Below are 19428 nucleotides of genomic sequence, written 5' to 3'. Positions count from 1 at the left end.
TAGAATAGCTTAAGATTTTAAAGAAATTTTCAGCATTTAAGGGAACGGCCAAAAATGGTTAAACAGCTGATCTGCGTTCTGAGAACTTGAATAAACAATTTTAAACCATTCGTAAAATTATACATCCTCATTTGATTTCATATTAAATATTCCGTGAGGGTTGACATGGCTATAGATAGACAGCTCTGGTTTTCAACAATTGAATTGTTGAATTGATAATTGTTCAATTTGTATGGAACGGCTGGCAAACAGTAAACCGATATGCAACAATAAGAGTTGTAAAGAGAATACTTAAAAGAGTGTAACATGTTTTACTAGTTTTTTGTATTTCAATATTTTGGGTTTTCCCCAAAACGACTGAATCTCTGAGTTGCTGAAAATTCAGCAGTAGTTTCACTCGTTTAGGGAATTCCCAAATCATTAAAAACAAAAATCATCGAAAATAAAATACTAACGGTATATTTGATTGAATCGAATGGTATATTTTGACAATCCCGATGGCATATCTCGAAGTAAAATTTGAACGGTCTCGCGGTCACACTGCTGGAAGTGAACAAGGGAAACGAGAGAACGACGGAACGAGAGAACAAAACAACAGAATAAGCCAATAAAAAGCAACGCAACTCATTGGCCTGGAATGGCTGGATTTCTGAAGACACGGTTAGTGGGTTCAGTTGGGCTCTGGGCCTCATTCCGCCTAACGATATGTCCCAACTCGATACCAACAGGAAACGCAGCCGGGAGGACGACCTGCCATGCGAGTCCACGCCCCTGTCGAAGCGCATCAACAACCTGCACCTGAACTACGACGACGGGAATAGCAGCAGCAGTAGCAGCTGCAGCATCCCGCCCCTTCCAGGAGGAGCTGGTGGCCCCGAGACAGGCCCCCCCGGAACCGGAGTCGCCACCGGGTACGAGTACAACCCGGAGCTGGGCGCCGAGCAGAACCCGTACTACTACGAGAAGAACAAGATGCTGTACGATCTGCACATGGAGCGGACCAAGAGGAGCAGCCAGTAGCCAGGAGTCCGGTACCCCTGGTACTGGTGCAGCCGCCATTAAAGTGCCAATCCGAGTTCTCTGCCACAACAACAACTCTAGGTAGTCCTAGTTCTTAGCATAGTTCTCCTCCGTTCATCCTAGTGTTGGCACGGATCCGGAGACGATGATCCTCAGCACTTGCATTTGTGTGATAAGCATTAGCATCGCCTCGGATGCGGCAAGAATACTACTAGAAATCGAGCCAAGACATCCACAAGCACGCACATATAGCCTAAGTCGTATAGTTGTTAAGCTTGATTGTTATCCAAACAATCGAAGATACCCCAAATTAAATTTTTTTTTTCAATTTATCGCCCAATAGAAGGAATCGGTAGGAATGTGAGGCTAAAATGGAATTTGGGGTCGTATTGGGTCATTTGTTGAGTCGCTGGAGGTGTAAAATACAAGCTACAGCGACCTGAAAAAATACATGCTGTGCTCCTTTCTAAAGACAGTTGTTAATTTATATACCCATAAACATATTTCGCTTATTTCTCAGCTCTTGAAGATTGGCCCGTGTTTGTAAATGCATATTAATAAATTATTAAAAAAAAAAAAAAAAAATTTATTTTGTTTGCACATATTTAAAAAAAAAATACCTTCGGTTGAATTTTGCGCTCAATAATGCAATTAGCCATTAAAATATTTAAAAATTATTAAGCCGCTGTCAAGGTGGCAACGCCATATGTAGCTTTAGTATTTTTGTTTTCTCATTTCACCTGGGCAAAAAACACTGACCGAAATCGTTTTACAGCTACTGATCTGATCTTGTTCTAATAATCTTAATTTAGTTTCGGTTACTGTGTCAAAATTTTCATTTAGCTTGTGATCCAAAACTAATATTTTTGACAAAAAATGTTAGTTAAGCGACATCGCGTAACTCTTTTGAAAATGCCTCCCTCGGGCATTATCTTTTTTGGGATATAAAAGTAAGTAAAACTTTAAGGCCCAAATTCTTGTTGATATGAAAAGCTTAAGGTAGAAAAAAATTCAAAATTCGTCAGGTAAAAACCTACTTTTAGCACGAGAAGACGGTCCTAAAAACACCCCATTATTTGTTGTCTACAGCTGTTATAACAGTAGTTATAAATCAGCTTCATGAACCCCCCTAATACATTTTAATTGCGGCTTGCATTTCCAGGGAGCTTTGTCAAAGGGGTAATTTCCATATATGCACAGCTGGTCACACTGTTCACGTTCATGCCGCGCACATAGCAAACTTCGCGAACAATTTTTAATGCAGTGCAAGCTACTGAGCGATTTGGCCCCCTGCCGAGCACCATAGATGTAAAACGCCTTTTGCCAATACGTGGTAAGTTGTCCCACTGCCAGGAGACGAAGTCCAGTGCAGAGCACTGCCGCCATCCGCAGTTCTCGAAACGCACACCCGCATGAGCGAAGTGACTTACTCTTTCTTTCTCTCACGGCGCAGCCTTCAGCCCAGAAATTGCCATTGCCCGGAGCATCAAATTGCCTGCAAAATGAGGCAGTCCGCGACTAGCGAGGATTGCAGGAGCAGCAACCAGGAGGCGGACCACTAGCTGGCACAGGAGCAGCAGCATCAGCAGTAGCAAGTGGAGCAACAAGTCAGTCCACCCTGCACGCAACAAGTTAACACAGGGGGCCCCCAATAAATCCCCATCCCCGAAGAGCACCCCCATTTGAGAATCCCACATCACAGCGGTCACACATCGCACACATCACATCACATAATCGCGATGAGCCTCTTCGGCACCAAGAAGAACCGATCCCTGTCGGTGCGAGTGAGCACCTTCGACTCGGAGCTGGAATTCAAGCTGGAGCCGCGCGCCTCCGGGCAGGATCTGTTCGACCTGGTGTGCCGCACCATCGGGCTGCGCGAGTCCTGGTACTTTGGGCTGCAGTACGTCGACACGCGCAGCAATGTCTCCTGGCTGAAGATGGAGAAGCGGGTGCGGGACCAGCGCGTCGAGCTGCACGCCAGCAACAATGTGTACGTCTTTAGTTTCTACGCCAAGTTCTTCCCGGAGAACGTCAGCGAGGAACTGATCCAGGAGATCACGCAGCACCTGTTCTTCCTGCAGGTGAAGCAGAGCATCCTCTCCATGGACATCTACTGCCGGCCGGAGGCGTCCGTTCTCCTGGCCTCGTACGCGGTGCATGTGCAGTACGGTCCCTATGACTACGAGACCTACAAGGACGGCATGCTGGCCGGGGGCGAACTTCTGCCCAAGGGAGTGACCGATCAGTACCAGATGACGCCCGAGATGTGGGAGGAGCGCATCAAGACTTGGTGGGTGGCACAAACACACACACAATACCCTAAATCAAGCAACTAACTCAAGCTGTTTTCTTTCCTTCCCCACCCAGGTACATGGACCACGAGCCCATGACGCGCGACGAGGTGGAAATGGAGTACCTGAAGATCGCACAGGACCTGGACATGTACGGAGTCAACTACTTTCCTATTACAGTGAGTGGGCGCATTGCCCAATGCCGTGTCGAGTGAATCTAATCATTTGTGTGCACTTCTCAATAGAATAAGAACAAAACCAAATTGTGGCTGGGCGTCACCTCCGTGGGCCTGAACATTTACGACGAGCGCGACAAGCTAACGCCAAAGACCACGTTCCAGTGGAACGAGATACGACACGTCAGCTTCGACGACAAGAAGTTCACCATTCGCCTGGTGGACGCCAAAGTCTCGAACTTCATATTTTACTCACAGGACTTGCACATCAACAAGATGGTAAGCAATCAGTTTTGAATGGAGAATAGAGTTTGAGAGAGAGAGAGATCCTCTTGGCAGATCCTCGACCTGTGCAAGGGCAACCACGATCTGTACATGCGGCGACGCAAGCCAGACACCATGGAAATCCAGCAGATGAAGGCCCAGGCCAAGGAGGAGAAGCAGCGTCGCCAGATCGAGCGCAAGAAGTTCATCAGGGAGAAGAAGCTGCGCGAGAAGGCGGAGCACGAACGCTACGAGCTGGAGAAGAGCATGGAGCATCTGCAGAACGAGATGCGCATGGCCAGCGACGCGCTGGTAACTGAACTGTTTCCTCTTTAAAGACTCCCCTATGATAGTGTATTTGTTTGCCCTTATAGCGACGTTCCGAGGAGACCAAGGAGCTGTACTTCGAGAAGAGCCGCGTCAACGAGGAGCAGATGCAGCTGACCGAGTGCAAGGCGAACCACTTCAAGACGGAAATGGACCGGCTGCGCGAGCGGCAGATGAAGATCGAGCGGGAGAAACACGACCTGGAGAAGAAGATCCGCGACGCTGACTTCTATGTCCACCAGCTGACGGTGGAGAACGACAAGCGGGAGGCCGAGACGGAGAAGCTGCGCAAGGAGCTGATCTGCGCCAAAATGGCCGAACGCGAAGCCACCGCCCGCCTGCTGAACTTCCTCAATAGCGGCCGCAAGTCGTCCACGGACAGCCTGCTGACCAGCTCCAGTGTCTCGCATGCGGCCAACACAACGTCCAGCATGGCGGCCATCAGCACGCCCTCGCTGACCACCAGTAGCTCAACCAATGACATGGAGACGGCCGGCGGTGCCGAGCTGACCACCCACTATTTGGCCCAGGGCGACAACTCCAGCGGCATCTCGGACGACTTTGAGCCCAAGGAGTTCATACTGACCGACAACGAGATGGAGCAGATAACCAACGAGATGGAGCGCAACCATCTCGAGTACCTGCGCAACTCCAAGAAGCAGGTGCAGAACCAGCTCCAGACCCTGCGCTCCGAGATTGCGCCGCACAAGATCGAGGAGAACCAGAGCAACCTGGACATTCTCAGCGAGGCGCAGATCAAGGCCGGCGAGAACAAGTACTCCACGCTCAAGAAGCTCAAGTCCGGCTCCACCAAGGCGCGTGTGGCCTTCTTCGAGGAGCTTTGACCTCCTGCCTGAGGCGCCTTCATCATGACTAACACTAACCCCCCATCATCTAGCTGTACGATACTTGTACTTGTGTTTGGTTTGTGTGCCTGAGCGCGTGCTAGAGGGTGTGAGTGCCTTAACCGTAGTTGTAATATATACTGTACTAAATGTTTTTCGATTGTTCACTCAAGCCGCTGCTGTAATAAACCAAAACTACAAGGCCTGGACCACATAGCCACACATATGTTATGTATGTTGTGTGCAGGCCCAAAGATAGATAAATCTGTGTGATCATGTGAGCGGGGATGACCTTGGTTAGTTAGCAATTCGAATCCGAAAAAGAGGGAAGTATATATGTATTTCAACATCTTAAACGTATGAGTCGTTTCAATAATGTAAACAACCCATATGCAAACTCAAAACAGTCAACTGAACTAATAATTCAATTACTGCATTAAAATGAAAAAACAGTTCAACAACTTTATACCTTACTTTTCAAGTTCACATCAGCGATTGATATAGGAGACATCTTCCCGTTTAAATATTTTAGAAACCTGAATAAAAATGCTTTTTAAGGGGACAATTGACATTCACTGGACATCTTATAAACAGATTTGCATAGGGTGTATTTTTTATTATTTGTTAAGGAAAAAACAGGTATTTGGTGCTAACGATAAAATAAGAGACATTACGCTCTTGGTAAATATTCGAATAAAATTCTAAAAACTTCCATTATATAAGCAGTTAAGTCTTGATATCTTTAAAAAATCGAAAAGGTTTTTAAAAAGTGGAGAAATCGGATTGCTCTTTGCCTTGTTGTACCAAATTTCGTCTCGTAATATGTTACATTTGCTTAACTTGTAAAACCCAAAATTTGTTTACATTTTGCTAGCACCGACGCGATACAAATTGCAGGTAATAAACATATATATATTATTTTACCGACAGGTAAACCAACTAAAACGATCTTTTCCAGCAATTGTCGATCGAAACCTTTGCAAACTAACCATAAGCCACACATCTTCGATGTGAATAAAACGAAAACGAGATATAATCTAAAACCAAAGTAGCTTTATTACTGTTTTAAAACATGTGATCATTTACATTTAATTACTTAGTTTCACGTCCTTCACTAAACAAATAAACGTAGCTCCGATCCTCTTCAAATCGAAATGAAATCGAAACGAATCGAACTGAATCGGTCCAGCTCCAGTACCTGCCCACCCACCCAATCCCCCATAGCTGATGATGTCGGCTCACCTGCATACTCTTCACTCCGGCGAGCCGCGATATATATGGTAATATAGTACTTACAGGGTATACATTGATTTCTCACACTTTATATAGACAGTGAGCGCACGAAAGGAAACGTTTCGAAAGCATATGATTGTGGGATGCGGATGCAACCGGGACTGGGGACCCCACTAGATCCGTCTGAAGATCCCAAAAAGTGTGTTATACGGATGCGAATGCTTCGAGTAAAATACAAATTATAGTGTTTTTGGGGTTTCTCTCTTTTTCTTTTACTAAGGAATTTCAAATAGTTTTACGTCTTTTGTTAACACCATGGAATATTTTGTTAAGTTTAATTATATACCCCTATATATATACACATGACACACATGAACGTACAGTAGATATCGGCCACATGCAAATCGCTTGTGTGCAAATTACGCCTATGTGCAACGAACTTTTTACAGTTTAATTCCTTTAAACGGATAGGATAAATAACGCTCGGAGATTGCTCTTATATTTAATGAATCAATAAACATTCTGACTACTAGTATTGCTTGAATGCAACTGTCTAAGCGTACCACACAGTGCTTGCATGCAGAGTATCGCTTATCCAGCCATTGCATATACGCGATATCTACTGTACGTTGTCCCGTTTGCAGTTGTGTAATTTCCAGAACATTTTCGGATTGCGAGAAAGGGAGGGGAAACGGAAAGAGAAGGTCTGGTCCCGATTGGAACCAGCAAGGATTCTACGTCTATATCTAGAACCTCCGATCGTTCGGATCTACACCGCTATTCTCTTCCAAGCACACATCTGAATGTCACAGTAACGACGTGTTTATGACATTGTAGTTACATTGATAATGACAAGGAGGAGCACAAACCGGCTCGATTTATTGAAAAACATCAAAGTTCTCTGCCAAAAGTGTAAAACGCGTGAAATGTTTTTGTTTCTAAAGTGTGTGTGTGTCGGTGTGTGTGGGTGTGCAGCTATATGCTGCACATGTGCATATTCAAGAAATTTCCGCTTTAAGGGTTCTCAGGTGTCTCGTGAGCTCTCGAAAAGTAAATAATTAAAAAAAAAAAAATTTATATCAACTACACAAGTGCCGACACTTTGGTATCTCTATCTATCTTCCTTACCGGCGACATATCGCTTCAAATACCTCTCCGTTCTCTAGGCTCCTATGCTCGTTTGCCGTTGTCTGTCTACTGTGGCACAGGATGTGTGTGGTTGGTGTGGGCATAAAGGATTCAAGATATTTCCGGCACGATGGGGGATTAAGCAATCAATTTGTGTGTCCGATGTCCAATGTCTGATGTCTGATGTTTTTAGAAGAAGGACCCCATTGTGCCCCTTTCTCATCGTTTTCTCGCTGTGGTTCTCATTCGCGTTCTCCAGGGCTATAGTGGTAGATATATATGTAGTTCGTAGATATATAGACAGGTTGTGTACAGTTTGGAAATGGCTTAGCGTTGTTAACTCAGGGACAACTGGTTGAGGGACAGCAATCGCTCTACCGCCGCATTGATGTCCCCAAAGGTGGCGATCAGAGCTGTGGATATGAACGATTAGAATTTGCGATTGTCAAGTGGTTGGCTAAATGCTCGCCAAGAGTCTCACCCTGCAAGTTGGCATCCCGGTTGGCAAAGCCCATCGCTGCCAACTGCTCCAGCTGCGACTGGTAGCGCACTTCCGGCGGCTGCGTGCTGTCCGCATTGTTGGACATCCCGTTGAGCATGCGCACCATGAAGTCGTTGAAGAGCTGCGCATTGGGACCACCGCCCGGAGCCAGACTTGGTCCTCCGGCGGCGGGATTGCCTGCGTTGAGGCCACTGCTCGGCGAGACGTTGTTGGTGGTGGCGCCGCCGCTGCCATCGCCGCTGGCCGGATCCGTGCCGGAGTTGACGCCCGGCGGCGGCGGCGGAATGCCAAGCGTGCCAACGAGACCGGGGGCCGCACTGCGCAGCTGCTCCATGCCCTGCTGGATCTGCAGGATGGCGTTCATCGCGTCCGGATTGGTCAGCATGTTCATCACCTCGGGGTTCTGCATCTGGGCCATGAACTGCGGCATCATTTGGCGCACCTGCTCCTGCAGGGCGGAATTGTTGGACAGGAGCGGGCTGCTACTGAGCAGGCGCGAGGCCATGTCCGGGTCCTGTGACATGGACTCCATCATGGAACGCGTGTACGGGGCGTTCAGCAGGTTCTGCATCATGGCCGGATTGTCGGCCATCTGCTGCAGCAGGCTCCGCATGGCCGGCGTATTTAGGACATTGTTCGGCGGCAGATCAGCCCCCGTTCGGTTGCCCGTCCCAGTGCCACTGCCCGTGCCGTTTGTGGCCGAATTGGTGCCGCCGCCGCCGCCGCCACCCCAGGGATTGGGCAGCGGATTCCGGTTCTCGGTGCCCTGCTGCGGATTGATGCCGGCCCCCGAGCCGCCGCCTCCGTCGACCAGCCCGGCGAAGGGATTGCGACCGAAGGACTCGGTGGCCGCGTTCATCATCGGCTCCTGGATGTCGCGGTAGATGCGCTGTAGGGCACTGTAGCCGCCCGGCACCGACTCCAGGTTGGACATGGCCCGGTCGTGCGACCGCATCAGCTCCTGCAGCATCGAGGGATTGCGGGCCAGCTCCATCGTCTGGCGCAGCAGGTCCGGGTTGTTGAGCATGTGCGAGATCTCGGGGTTTCGCTGCATTAGGTCCTGCATCTGCGGATTGGACGTGATCAGTTGGCGCATGGTGTCCGGGTTGTTCATCATCTGCTGCACCAGCGGGTTGTCCATTAGGGAGCGCAGCATGTCGCCGTTGTTGAGCAGCTCGTTCTGCATGCGCGCCTGCAGGTCCATGAAGGTGTTCGACCCGGCGCCCAGTGCCTCCAGTCCGGCCAGTCCTCCAAACTGGTTCAGGCCAAAGGGCGTCTGCCGGACATCCGCCGGCTGGCGCGCTGGCACCTCGTTGTTGCGCGTGGGCGCCTTGATCACCAGGTGCACCGTCAGGTTGTCCTTGATGTTGTGCATCTTGAGCGTGTCCGTGTCCTTCATAATTTTGCCGGCAAAAATGAGCACCAACTGCTCGGGCTCCGCCTCGAACTTTTGTGCAACCAGAATTTTGAACTGTGGGGCAAAGGATTGAATTCATGATTGTAGTCACCCATTTCGATTGCCCTCTGGCAATATTACAAATGCACTTTGCCACCCACCCCTGTTATGTGGCATAGGCAAGGTGCACTGTACCAGCATAGGCGGCAAGCCCCCATCATTTGTGGCTTAGGCAAAGTACACTGTACCCCGATTACGGGCATTAATTGGCCCGCCCCGCGGACCAACTGCAGCGGGGGAGGCGGGGGGAATCACCGATGGGAATTGGGAATTGGGTATTGGGAAAGGGTGAACAGAAAACAGACAACAGACTGGGGTCACGTGCCCACCTTTACTGTTACTCACGTCTTTTATTCCAGAATCTTCGTCAACCTCGACCGTCTTCTTGTCCTTTGGCGTTTTTACAACCACGTTGATGCGCTTGCTGCCGCCTTCCGCCATTTCGCTGGTGTAGTTGTTGTGTTTTCGGGTTGTGTTTCCTGCGCCGAATTAGTTTGTGTTGTAGTTTAAATTGTTTCACAACTGAAATTTTTTCCTCTGCTTTGGATAGATACGTGTTTTCAAACTAAATTATTTCCCATTTGATGAAAAGTAATTCGTCACTTTCTCACTCACACACACACACGCACACACTCACGCTTAGTTCGATTTTGATTTTCCCTGAACAAGCCAGGGCTGCCGCATTATCAGCTATCGATATATCGATAATTGGGCTGAAAAGTACGTTATTATCGGTTTTCAAGCAGTGCGCACTGTTCAAAACGCATTTCCTGAAAGTCTGCAAGCGAACGCAGCAACTCTTGGCAAACAAATTCAAATTGCATACATACGAAAAAACCAGTACACCTATCGCGCCATCAATATGACCGTTCGCGCAGGTAGCCCTTGTCATATCGCGTATCGAGCTGCGATAAGTTTCGATAAGCGGTCACACTGCAGACAAGAAAATCGTCGACAATAACGCGATAGCGGGGGCAGGGAGGAGAGCGATCGCCGTCCTTCGCCTTTTGAGGATTCGATTCTGCAATATCAAGACAATACAAAAAAAGGAGTAAAACCAGAGTGATAAAAACTAAAGACATTTGTGAACTAGTAGCGACCAAGTTAACCCCCGAAAAGCAGCCCCACCTGGGTAGCGAGATGTGTTAGAGCCACAATTCCAGGAAAGCAGCGTATAAACGGTTCCAAGAACTGAACCCACAAATACACAGAGAGCCAACAAGTGACACGGCCAACAAGGTGTTCTTGTGTGTGTGCGTGCGAGAGAGAGAGAGAGGGAGAGTGCGTCTTGTCGGTGTGCGCGTCTGTGTGAGGGAGAGAGTGAGTTAGTGAGTGAGTGAGAGAGAGCCACCGGGACAGAGTGGAACATAATAAACGGCAGAAGCTGGAGAGGATTAGGATTAGGAACATGGCGCCGCAGGTGCAGCTCGGACTGCTCCTCCTGCTGCTCGCCGGCTGCCATGGTGGCGCACAGGCCGTCGTGGAGCCGGGCTGGCTGATCCCCGACAAGGTGGAGCTGGCCATCGGCGGCGACTTCAACATCAGCTGCACCCTCAACGAGGCCTACTTCCGCGATGTCAACGCCACGGAGCGCTGCACCGTCGAGGAGCTGTACTTCCAGACCGGCAGCCTGCAGTTCCGCAACGCGACCTACATCCGGCGGCTGAACAACACCACCATCCTGTTTAGTGCCCAAAATGCCTCCGAGCAGGAGCAGGAATACCTGTGCATGTGCCGCGACTACGTGATCAACACCTCGAAGGTGTACGTTGGCACTAGGCCGCTGCTGGTGCGCGACTTCAACTGCCTGGACCACGACTTCCAGTTCATGGTCTGCAACTTCACCCAGCCGCCCAACAAGGTCATCACCAAGTACAACATCAGCTACAACACCAACAACGACTGGCGCTACAGCAACAGCCTGGACTGTAACTTCGATGCGGCGCCGGTGGTCACCTGCAATCTGACGGACGACAACTACAAGCGCTTCAGCGAGATCTTCTACTTCCGCCTGTTCATCTCCAATGCCCTGGGCCACGAGATTCAGCCAATTACGATGAACCACTTTGAGCGTTTGGTGCCGGCGCGACCGGGACAAAACCTGACCCTGGTCAACCGGACCGAGAGCTCCGTCTGCCTGTCGTGGGAGATGCCCCGCCGCTCGAACTACAATCGCGGCCTGGTCTGGCAGGTGCGCGTCTTGCCGGACAACTTCGAACCCCTCAGCCGACCCAGTTGGCGCAACAACAGCTCCACCATCAAGGACACCCTCTGCCTCACGGAACTGCCCTTCGCCGGCTACAACTATACTCTAAAGCTGCGCGTGCGCGCCAACCAAAACAACACGATGTGGAGCGAGCCGTTGGACTACGAATTCGCCACCGCTCCGGCTCGTCCACGCCGTCCGCCGCGCGTCACCTACGGCAGCTTCTACGTCTACTCCTCGGAGGAGGGCATGCGCTTCTACTGGGAGCCTCTGGAGCCGCACGAGCTCAATGGGCCGAACCCTGGGTACATCATCAGCGAGTACAGCGTCAACGGGACCGCCGTGTAAGTACATATTACATATTGATACCCTTGCAGAGGGTACATTATATTTATACTTAAAAAGTTTGCAACGCTATAAAGTATATACAGCTGCGGGTAAAATAATAGTGGTGAAACATTGTTGGGCCTAATAATTAAACTTTAAAGTTATAAGAATATTTTGCTTTCTAACCAATAAGTAAAATTATACAAAAAAAAAAAAAAAAAACGTTGATATTGTTTTAGTTTTTCTTACAAAAATAAAAAATTTAGAAAATTTCTAAAAATTAACTTCTTATAATGCGATAGTAGAAAGTTTTAGACAAATTCAAGAACATTCCTAAATTTCCTTATTTATCTGGACAGTGGATAGAACACAAAAAGGTTTTTAACAAGTTATCTGTTTTTTAAATAAAAAATTACGAACAAAATTGTTTAGTCAAACTATTTTATAATATGCGTATTTGAAAAGCGATTATTTGTATTTGTTCCTTTAAGTTTATAGTGTTTACTAACTCGCTAGCAACTACTGTTATTGTGACCGCAACGTCTTTGTTGCGACATAAGATAAGGGCATCTTGGCATTTTGGCACTTTGGCACCTAATTAGTCATTGGCAAACCTGTCTCCAATCACAACATACCTACATACATACATATGTACATACATACATATGTGATACGGCGGAGAGTTCGCCGGAATGTCGACTTCTGGCGAATCAGTAAGGCAAGACGCCATACGGCGTAGTATTGGCACAAGCACACACGCGGAGAGCCACATTTTCATTGTTGGGGTTCCGTAGAAAATGTTTATTTTTAACAATTCGTCCGAAGTGCCGCTCTACACATGCACACCAGTAGCAGCAGCAGTAGCAGCAGTAGCAGCAGCAGCAGCAGCAGCAGCAGCAGCAGCAGCAGCAGCAGCAGCAGCAGCAGAAGCAAAAGCTGAAGCTGAAGCACTAAAGCAGCGGCAAAAACACGTTCATTAATGGTAAAAGATGGGAGGCGTTTTATGCGAATGCATATGCATTTCCAGAGAAATCGGAGGAAGCCCGTCCGCCGGCAGACACCCTGCACTCATCTTCATCTTCCTTCGGTGTGTGTTTATCTCTGCCTAGGACGACACTGTTTAGAACTTTGCACTGGGCAACACAGTGTTGTTTAATTGGCAAACCAACAAAAACAGACTGAAGGTCTCCTTAACTATTAATTAGTTTTCAGTGTGTATTCTTTTAATTTTCACATGATTCTTTTAAAGTTTATCTGGGGAATTCCACGAAAAAATACTTCATACCCGAAATCAACAAACTATAAAATACGCAAAACTTACATTTTCTATATTGTTTTACCATTGAAAATTTGAAAATTTAACACTTTTAAGCGAGATAAGAAAAAAATTTATTAAATCATACATTATTCACCTACATATTTATGTATATATGAAACATATATTTGTTTTTTTTTGGCATTAAAATTTCAAACAACAACACAAATTGAGAAGATAAGAAACCATAGACAATCGCAATTTCAAGACCAACAATTTTTTGATAAAAAATATTTTCACAATCGATGACAAAAAAAAAAGTGTAAACAAACGCTACCTTTTCTAAAAATACTTGTCTTATTTGTTTTTAGTAGTGCAAATGTGGGAAACATATTTGATTTCGCCCAAAAGTATGCAAGTAAAAAGAATCATCATAAAACTAAAAAAAACATTACAGAGTGTAATTTGATTAGCATCGGAAACAAAAATTGCTTTTAACTTTAACATGCCTTATATAATCATACACTCATCTTTATGTAAGTGTATTTATGCAGATTTTTGACATCTGTTAAATTTAATAACTTTCATTTTATTTCTAAGTTTTGTCTTCTTCCTCTGTCTTTTCGATTGAGTTGTCATTCTTATGGGATAAAATAGCAATTATAGAAGATTTGTAAGCTATCAAAAATGTTTTTTGTTATTAAACGAATTAAAACAAACATTTTAAAAATTTCCAGAAATTTCAAAATTTACGCATCTATTGTTTGTTTTTTTTTTTTTGCTTTAAATTGGCTTGTAACGCCATAAACATTTTAAATTGGCTTGCAACGCCATAAACATTCTTTAGAATTTGGCATTTTTTTCCAAACTTTGGAATTTTATTCAAGCATCTATATATTTACCGTAACTCGTTTTCTGCCAAAAAATAAGTGTGTCGCCTTTAAAAAGTGGCTGCTACACAGAGAGTCGCGAGAATGCATGTCGAACTCCAAAATTCCTTAACTTTTTAGACCATTAGTTTCTTCGTTAATGTTGCTTGGATTTTTCTATACATTTTTTAGCTCTAGATCCGATTCATTCTTATATTTATTAGCAACTGACCAAAATTTATAAAAACTCTATACTGAAATACCGATTTAAGGCATAAGTTTATGTATATCATTTACGAGGGTTTTTTTTTAAAGAGAAAGCTATTAAGAAGTTTAAACGCTTTATTTAAGTGCCATAAAAGACGCGTTTCACAATTAATGAAATTGAGTCAATGTTTCTGCGTTGCTTATTTTACTGATTGTCAACATCTATGAATATACATATGTACATATGCATTATTATTTAAATAGGAATCTATGTAAATATATGAGTATTTGTTTTTTTCATACACTGTATGTTATTTGGATTATCTTATTAATAATTTGTTTGGTTATTTTGGTTTGGTTTATTTAATTTGCTAAAAATTCTAAGAATTGTCCATACAAATCGACTCGCTTATATTAGCTAGTTAGCTGGAATTTCTTTGAGATAAGGTTCTCGTCACACCATTTTCAAGAATTTATTGGTAAACTGTTGAACTTTCATCACAATCAAAATTCAAATGAAACACAGTCCAGTCAAAACAGAAGACTCTTTAACCCTGTCATAGTAAATTTAAATAGTCTAAGTATGCGTTTTTCTTTCCTGAAAAGATATATAATTTTGCAAAGCACTAAATGTCGAGTTAACAGGTAGTTAATTTCAACAAAACTCTTGAAATATATCAGTAAAGGTTGATTGATAGATAAGGCTTTTTTAATGAATGAAATATTAAAATAGTATACATTGTAATCAAATTAGACATTGGTGGGCGAAATCTCGAATTTTGGGATAAGGGGTGTGTTTTATTTTGAAACTAACATGTTTGCTCAAATCCGTAAGAGGTTACAAAGAAGTCACCTTTCTAGTTTACCATTTATGAACGCCATTTTGTATTCGCTTAACCCCTGCAGAGATCCGGCCCTTATCAAGGTGGAGTCCAACTCGGCGATGATCGATCACTGGAACATGAACGCCGTCCACCACTTTCTCATCCGCAGCAGCAACAGCGAAGGCGTGTCTGTGAACGCCACCTCGATGACGATCGGACCGATTAGCAACCGCGATTTCCGCCGGCGGGAGCCGAAGAACATCCGCAGTGTTTACCACCCCACGAACGAGAGCTACACGCTCAGCTGGGAGCCACCGGAGGACCAGATGGAGCTGATGAACTACACCGTGTTCTGGTGCAAGCCCCAACCGGCCCGGCTGTCGGAGTGCAAAGGGTCCATACGCTTCGCTCAGGTGTCCAGCGGTCTGCAGCAGTTCACTACGGCACGGGACCAGCCCGCACTGCTCATGGCCGTGTCGGCCAACTATCGGTCGCACAACACCGGCATGCACTGGGTGATCTGCAGCAGCGACAAGAAGGACGATTTGGCCAAAATGGAGCCCTCGATCGATGTGGCCACCAGCACCACGCTGACGGTCAGTTGGGTCCCCAAGGGCGTGTGCACGGTGATCCTGGACGGTTACAAGCTGACCTACTGCCAGCGATCGACCGGTCGGCCGGACAACTGCACCACAGTGAAGCTGGACCGCTACGCCAACAAGCATGTCATCCAGAACCTGGTGCCCTACACGGAGTACAGCGTGAAGATGCTCATGTACTCCGATTCGCGGGCCAGCAAGTACAGCGACGAGCTGGTCAACCGCACCGGCGAGGCGGCGCCCAGCCAGCCGCGGGAGCTGCAGCAGCTCCGGGTGACCAGCGCCAGCGTGGAGCTGGCCTGGAAGCCCCCGCTGCTGGCCAATGGCGTGGTGCGCTCCTACGAGGGCACCTACCGCTCGCTCCGCGACAACGTCACCGAGTACTTCCGCGTGGGAGCCTCCACCGAGGAGCTGCTGGACAGGGAGAAGCCCATCGCCTACACGCTGGGCAATCTCACGGCATTCACGCGCTACGAGGTGAGTGTGCGGGCCAGGACACTCTACCCCTCGGAGCCCAGCAATGTGATCTACCTCAGCACGGCCATCGGAGGTAAGCCTGCACAGATTTGTCTTGTTGCCAACTACTCGGTTGTCTAATGTCTAAAGATATTTCCCAAAATACTGCCTGAATTTGGGTAGTTTTCTTATTATTTTCCAAATTGAAAGACAAAGTCTTATTACAGATTTGTCTTGTTTCCAAGTACTCTGTTGTCTTATTGCAAATGTCCAAAGATGTTTCTTTAAACATTGTTATAAGTCTGTATTTTTTTTTAAATTACAAGACAGGCACCTATATATATTAATTGGATAATGATTAATTTCAAGTACGCAGCTATCAAATTTCAAATGTCTATAGGTGATTTTACAAATACTGCTTAAATTTGGCTACACATTATATTCTATATCTATTCTATTTAGGAGTACTAATCACTTTATATAAGTATATTTATCAATTCCAAAAGTCCGAATTCCGTGTCAATGAATAATGATAATTTCATTCTAGGAATAAAATATTGTGACCCCTGTAACTTTGGTATTTCTTATTTTTTGTTGCTTTGAATTCAAAAAAAACCCCAAGCTGCGACAACTGGAATTTTCAAAGAAAAGATTATGACTAATAAATAAGGGAATTTATTTTTTGTTTTGAACCCCATTATTTAATGTTTGTTTTGCTTGACCAAAATATCAAAACAATAATAGTCTATAGGTCATTTGACACTTAGTAGTTTAAGGAAATAAGACAGGATCAACTTAAATTAGGTTTTGAGCTGTTTAATCTGCTTGCTCTTTTTATGTAAATCGTAAATCTAAAACCCTGAACTTTACCTCTTTCACAGTTCCATCGCCGCCCACGCTGCTGGTGACCAACAACAAGGACCAGAGCTCACGACTTGTCTGGCAGGCGCCCATGATGCCGGCCGGTCGCATTGATTTCTATGAGGTATCGCTGCGTGACACCAATGCCAGCTGCTTGTTCAGCACCATCCTGCCGGGACGCAACCGCTCCTTCGTGATGGCCACGCCGCGCTGCACCAGCCACAATCCCTTTCAGCTGGCCGTGCGCGCCATCAATGTGGAGCAGCATCCGCAGTTCGACGGACCGGAACCGCTGCCTCAGCTGAGCTCGCAGGGATGTGAGGCCAGGACGGATGCACTCAGCGAGGAGGATCGGCGGCAGTTTAAGACATACGCGGGAAACACGACCGCCTACCGGCTGTATAGATCCGATTGGGGCGCCTACGGGTTCATCTGCACGCCGGACACGCACAGCGTGAAGGCCATGTACCAGACCATCGAGGTGAGCGTGGCCATCCTGGTGCTGGGCGTCATCTTCTATCTGGTGTACAAGAAGTACCGCAAGATGTCCGACATCGATCTGGTGCTGCCGCAGGGCATAATGGAGACCCTGAAGAAGCCCATGGACATGGGTGGCCTGGGATTGGGCCTGGGACCGGACTCCTCCGTCAGCGGTGGGATCGTTTGCACCCGGGTGGACGATACGCCGCAGTACACGCCGCAGGATCATCTGCCGCACGACTTTAGCAGTTGCGGCAGCGAGAGCTCCAAACTGCTGCGCACCCAATCGTCCTTCAACGGCAGCGGCTGTGGGGATCGCGATGGCTACGAAGACCACCAGTTAAGGGGGGGGCCGATGACCATAACTGGTCCGCCCACCAGCTACCTGGCCATGCGGCACGGCCTTCTCGTCCAGAACGACATGGAGCGGGAAAGTGATCGCGAACAGGCGAGGGAACGGGAAAGGGAACGGGAGCAGCAGCATCAGCGGGAGAGCGACTTGGACAGGGAGCAGGAGCACCAGAGAAGCACCACCACAACCACCACCACCAACGGTTACATCAAGCCCACCCAGATGAAGAGCTGGACCGATCCGGCCAACGCAATGCCCGCTCCTCCGATGTCCTTGCCACTCAGCGGTTACGTGCCAGTGCCAGTGCCGATTCCGCATCCGCGCTTCAATCCAGCTCCAGCACAAGCTCAAGCTCCAGCTCCCTCCGCCGCCGCCGCCGCCGCTGCCTCCACCTTTTTCCCGCCAGCCCATCTGCTCAACATGGACAACTATGTGCAGGCCTCGGACTTGCACAAGCTGAAGCCCCTCGTCGCAGCACCCTTGCCGCCGCCGCAATTATCTGGAGGAGGAGGAGGAGTAGGAGTAGGAGTAGGAACAGTCTTGACGGGGGGACCCTCGCCAACGGGAGCAGCGACCACGCCATTGCCGTTCCAGCTGCCGCCAGTCGGCGCAGTCGGAGCAGCTGGGCAGACAACTGCAAAACTGCCCTCGCCCAAGCTGGCCGACATTGGCTACACCACCATGGAGCAGCTGCAGCGCACCGGGCTGATAAAGCCACCGTTGGCCGCCGCCGTGGGATCACCGACGCACGTCGCCGGAGGAGCGACAGCCAGCGGCAACCATCCACACGGCCGTCACCAGCCACAGATCAACGGCTATGTGACGCCCCAGGACCTGAACGCCCTGGCTCACAATCGGCACGTCCTCTAAGGAACAGGAGTAGTGCACCCACTCACGACGTGACATTTTATCAGCCCGTCGCATTCGCATCCACATCCACATCCATCATTCAACTCATCAACCATCTGTATCTGTATCTGTATCTGTACCCGTATCCGCATCTGCATCTGCATCCGCATCTGCATCCCCTTCCAACGCCATGTCATCGGATCACCCCGGATCACAGGGAACCCGGACAAAAGGAACCTAGAAACTAGCAACTTGAACCTGGAACCTGGAACCTGCAACTTGGGCAGCTGTTTAATAGTAATTAGTGGAAACTCCTTATCCTCGGACAAATGCAGTTTCTTCGTTTGTAATTTATATTGTATTCTTTGCGATGCGTGTGAGCAGAAAGTATTTGTAACGCTGTAGTATTTTTTTATATTTTTCGTACTGTACACCAACTTAACCATCCACGCGTCAAGCAGATCGAGCTTATAATTAATAATTAATATTTTAATAACCTATGTAAACCATACATACGCACATAAAGATAATTTTAAATAAGTTTTCAAATGCATTCGTTGAGTTGGCTTGCGGGCTTTTTGTAACCGTTACTCGTTGAATTCAAATGACGTTAAATATACCCGTTACTAGTAAAGTAAAAGGGTATATCGTTATTGTTGAAAAGTACGTAACAGAGAGAAGGTAGCGTGTATACATTCCTGATCAGCCTGAATAGCCTAGTCGATGCAGTTTTGTCCGATCTAATGAACGTCGAGATTTCAGAGACTACAAAATCTAGAGTTTTCGGATTAATTTCAAAATTAAATTAATTCAAGAATTTTGCCAGTTACGGGTGGTATATGTTTGTTTAGTCAACATCTATCGAAATGCCAAACAATTTCTAAATCTATCCAATCTT

General features: G+C 47.1%; 4 protein-coding genes across 4 annotated transcripts; 3 read left to right on the top strand and 1 right to left on the bottom strand.

Moving 5' to 3' along the window:
- Positions 1–527: 527 nt before the first annotated feature.
- Positions 528–1600, top strand: LOC108148123. Its single transcript, XM_017274973.2, has 2 exons — positions 528–660; positions 729–1600. The coding sequence occupies exons 1-2, from the start codon at positions 638–640 to the stop codon at positions 1018–1020; spliced, it is 315 nt and encodes a 104-aa protein (XP_017130462.1). The 5' UTR covers positions 528–637; the 3' UTR covers positions 1021–1600.
- Positions 1601–2220: 620 nt separating this feature from the next.
- On the top strand, positions 2221–5190 carry LOC108148167 (moesin/ezrin/radixin homolog 2). Its single transcript, XM_017275067.2, has 6 exons — positions 2221–2353; positions 2474–3313; positions 3391–3493; positions 3560–3769; positions 3830–4066; positions 4129–5190. The coding sequence occupies exons 2-6, from the start codon at positions 2760–2762 to the stop codon at positions 4924–4926; spliced, it is 1902 nt and encodes a 633-aa protein (XP_017130556.1). The 5' UTR covers positions 2221–2353; positions 2474–2759; the 3' UTR covers positions 4927–5190.
- Positions 5191–7001: 1811 nt separating this feature from the next.
- LOC108148140 (ubiquilin-1) lies at positions 7002–9889 on the bottom strand. Its single transcript, XM_017274994.2, has 3 exons — positions 9591–9889; positions 7769–9260; positions 7002–7700 (listed from the first exon to the last, which is right to left on the bottom strand). The coding sequence occupies exons 1-3, from the start codon at positions 9684–9686 to the stop codon at positions 7624–7626; spliced, it is 1665 nt and encodes a 554-aa protein (XP_017130483.1). The 5' UTR covers positions 9687–9889; the 3' UTR covers positions 7002–7623.
- A 281-nt stretch (positions 9890–10170) lies between these two features.
- On the top strand, positions 10171–19070 carry LOC108148138 (cytokine receptor). Its single transcript, XM_017274992.2, has 3 exons — positions 10171–11795; positions 15016–16082; positions 16870–19070. Exons 1-3 carry the CDS (start codon positions 10654–10656, stop codon positions 18549–18551), a joined length of 3891 nt encoding a protein of 1296 aa, XP_017130481.1. The 5' UTR covers positions 10171–10653; the 3' UTR covers positions 18552–19070.
- The last annotated feature ends 358 nt before the right edge of the window (positions 19071–19428 follow it).

Source organism: Drosophila elegans, unplaced genomic scaffold (genome assembly GCF_018152505.1).
Source record: "Drosophila elegans isolate 14027-0461.03 unplaced genomic scaffold, ASM1815250v1 contig_149, whole genome shotgun sequence".
NCBI classification, from domain to species: Eukaryota; Metazoa; Arthropoda; class Insecta; order Diptera; family Drosophilidae; genus Drosophila; species Drosophila elegans.
The sequence above is the reverse complement of the archived record's forward strand: the minus strand, read 5'-3'. Positions and strand labels throughout refer to the sequence as shown.

Excerpts from the sequence above, each read along its gene's own strand:
- LOC108148140 (XM_017274994.2), bottom strand. The coding sequence starts at position 9,686 with ATGGCGGAAGGCGGCAGCAAGCGCATCAACGTGGTTGTAAAAACGCCA. Across the intron at positions 9,261-9,590 it reads AAGATTCTGGAATAAAAGAC|TTCAAAATTCTGGTTGCACA; the intron begins GTGAGTAACAGT and ends TTTGCCCCACAG. Across the intron at positions 7,701-7,768 it reads CCGGGATGCCAACTTGCAGG|CTCTGATCGCCACCTTTGGG; the intron begins GTGAGACTCTTG and ends TCATATCCACAG.
- LOC108148167 (XM_017275067.2), top strand. The coding sequence starts at position 2,760 with ATGAGCCTCTTCGGCACCAAGAAGAACCGATCCCTGTCGGTGCGAGTG. Across the intron at positions 3,314-3,390 it reads GAGGAGCGCATCAAGACTTG|GTACATGGACCACGAGCCCA; the intron begins GTGGGTGGCACA and ends TTCCCCACCCAG. Across the intron at positions 3,494-3,559 it reads TCAACTACTTTCCTATTACA|AATAAGAACAAAACCAAATT; the intron begins GTGAGTGGGCGC and ends ACTTCTCAATAG.
- LOC108148138 (XM_017274992.2), top strand. The coding sequence starts at position 10,654 with ATGGCGCCGCAGGTGCAGCTCGGACTGCTCCTCCTGCTGCTCGCCGGC. Across the intron at positions 11,796-15,015 it reads AGCGTCAACGGGACCGCCGT|AGATCCGGCCCTTATCAAGG; the intron begins GTAAGTACATAT and ends TAACCCCTGCAG. Across the intron at positions 16,083-16,869 it reads CCTCAGCACGGCCATCGGAG|TTCCATCGCCGCCCACGCTG; the intron begins GTAAGCCTGCAC and ends CCTCTTTCACAG.
- LOC108148123 (XM_017274973.2), top strand. The coding sequence starts at position 638 with ATGGCTGGATTTCTGAAGACACG. Across the intron at positions 661-728 it reads GCTGGATTTCTGAAGACACG|GAAACGCAGCCGGGAGGACG; the intron begins GTTAGTGGGTTC and ends CGATACCAACAG.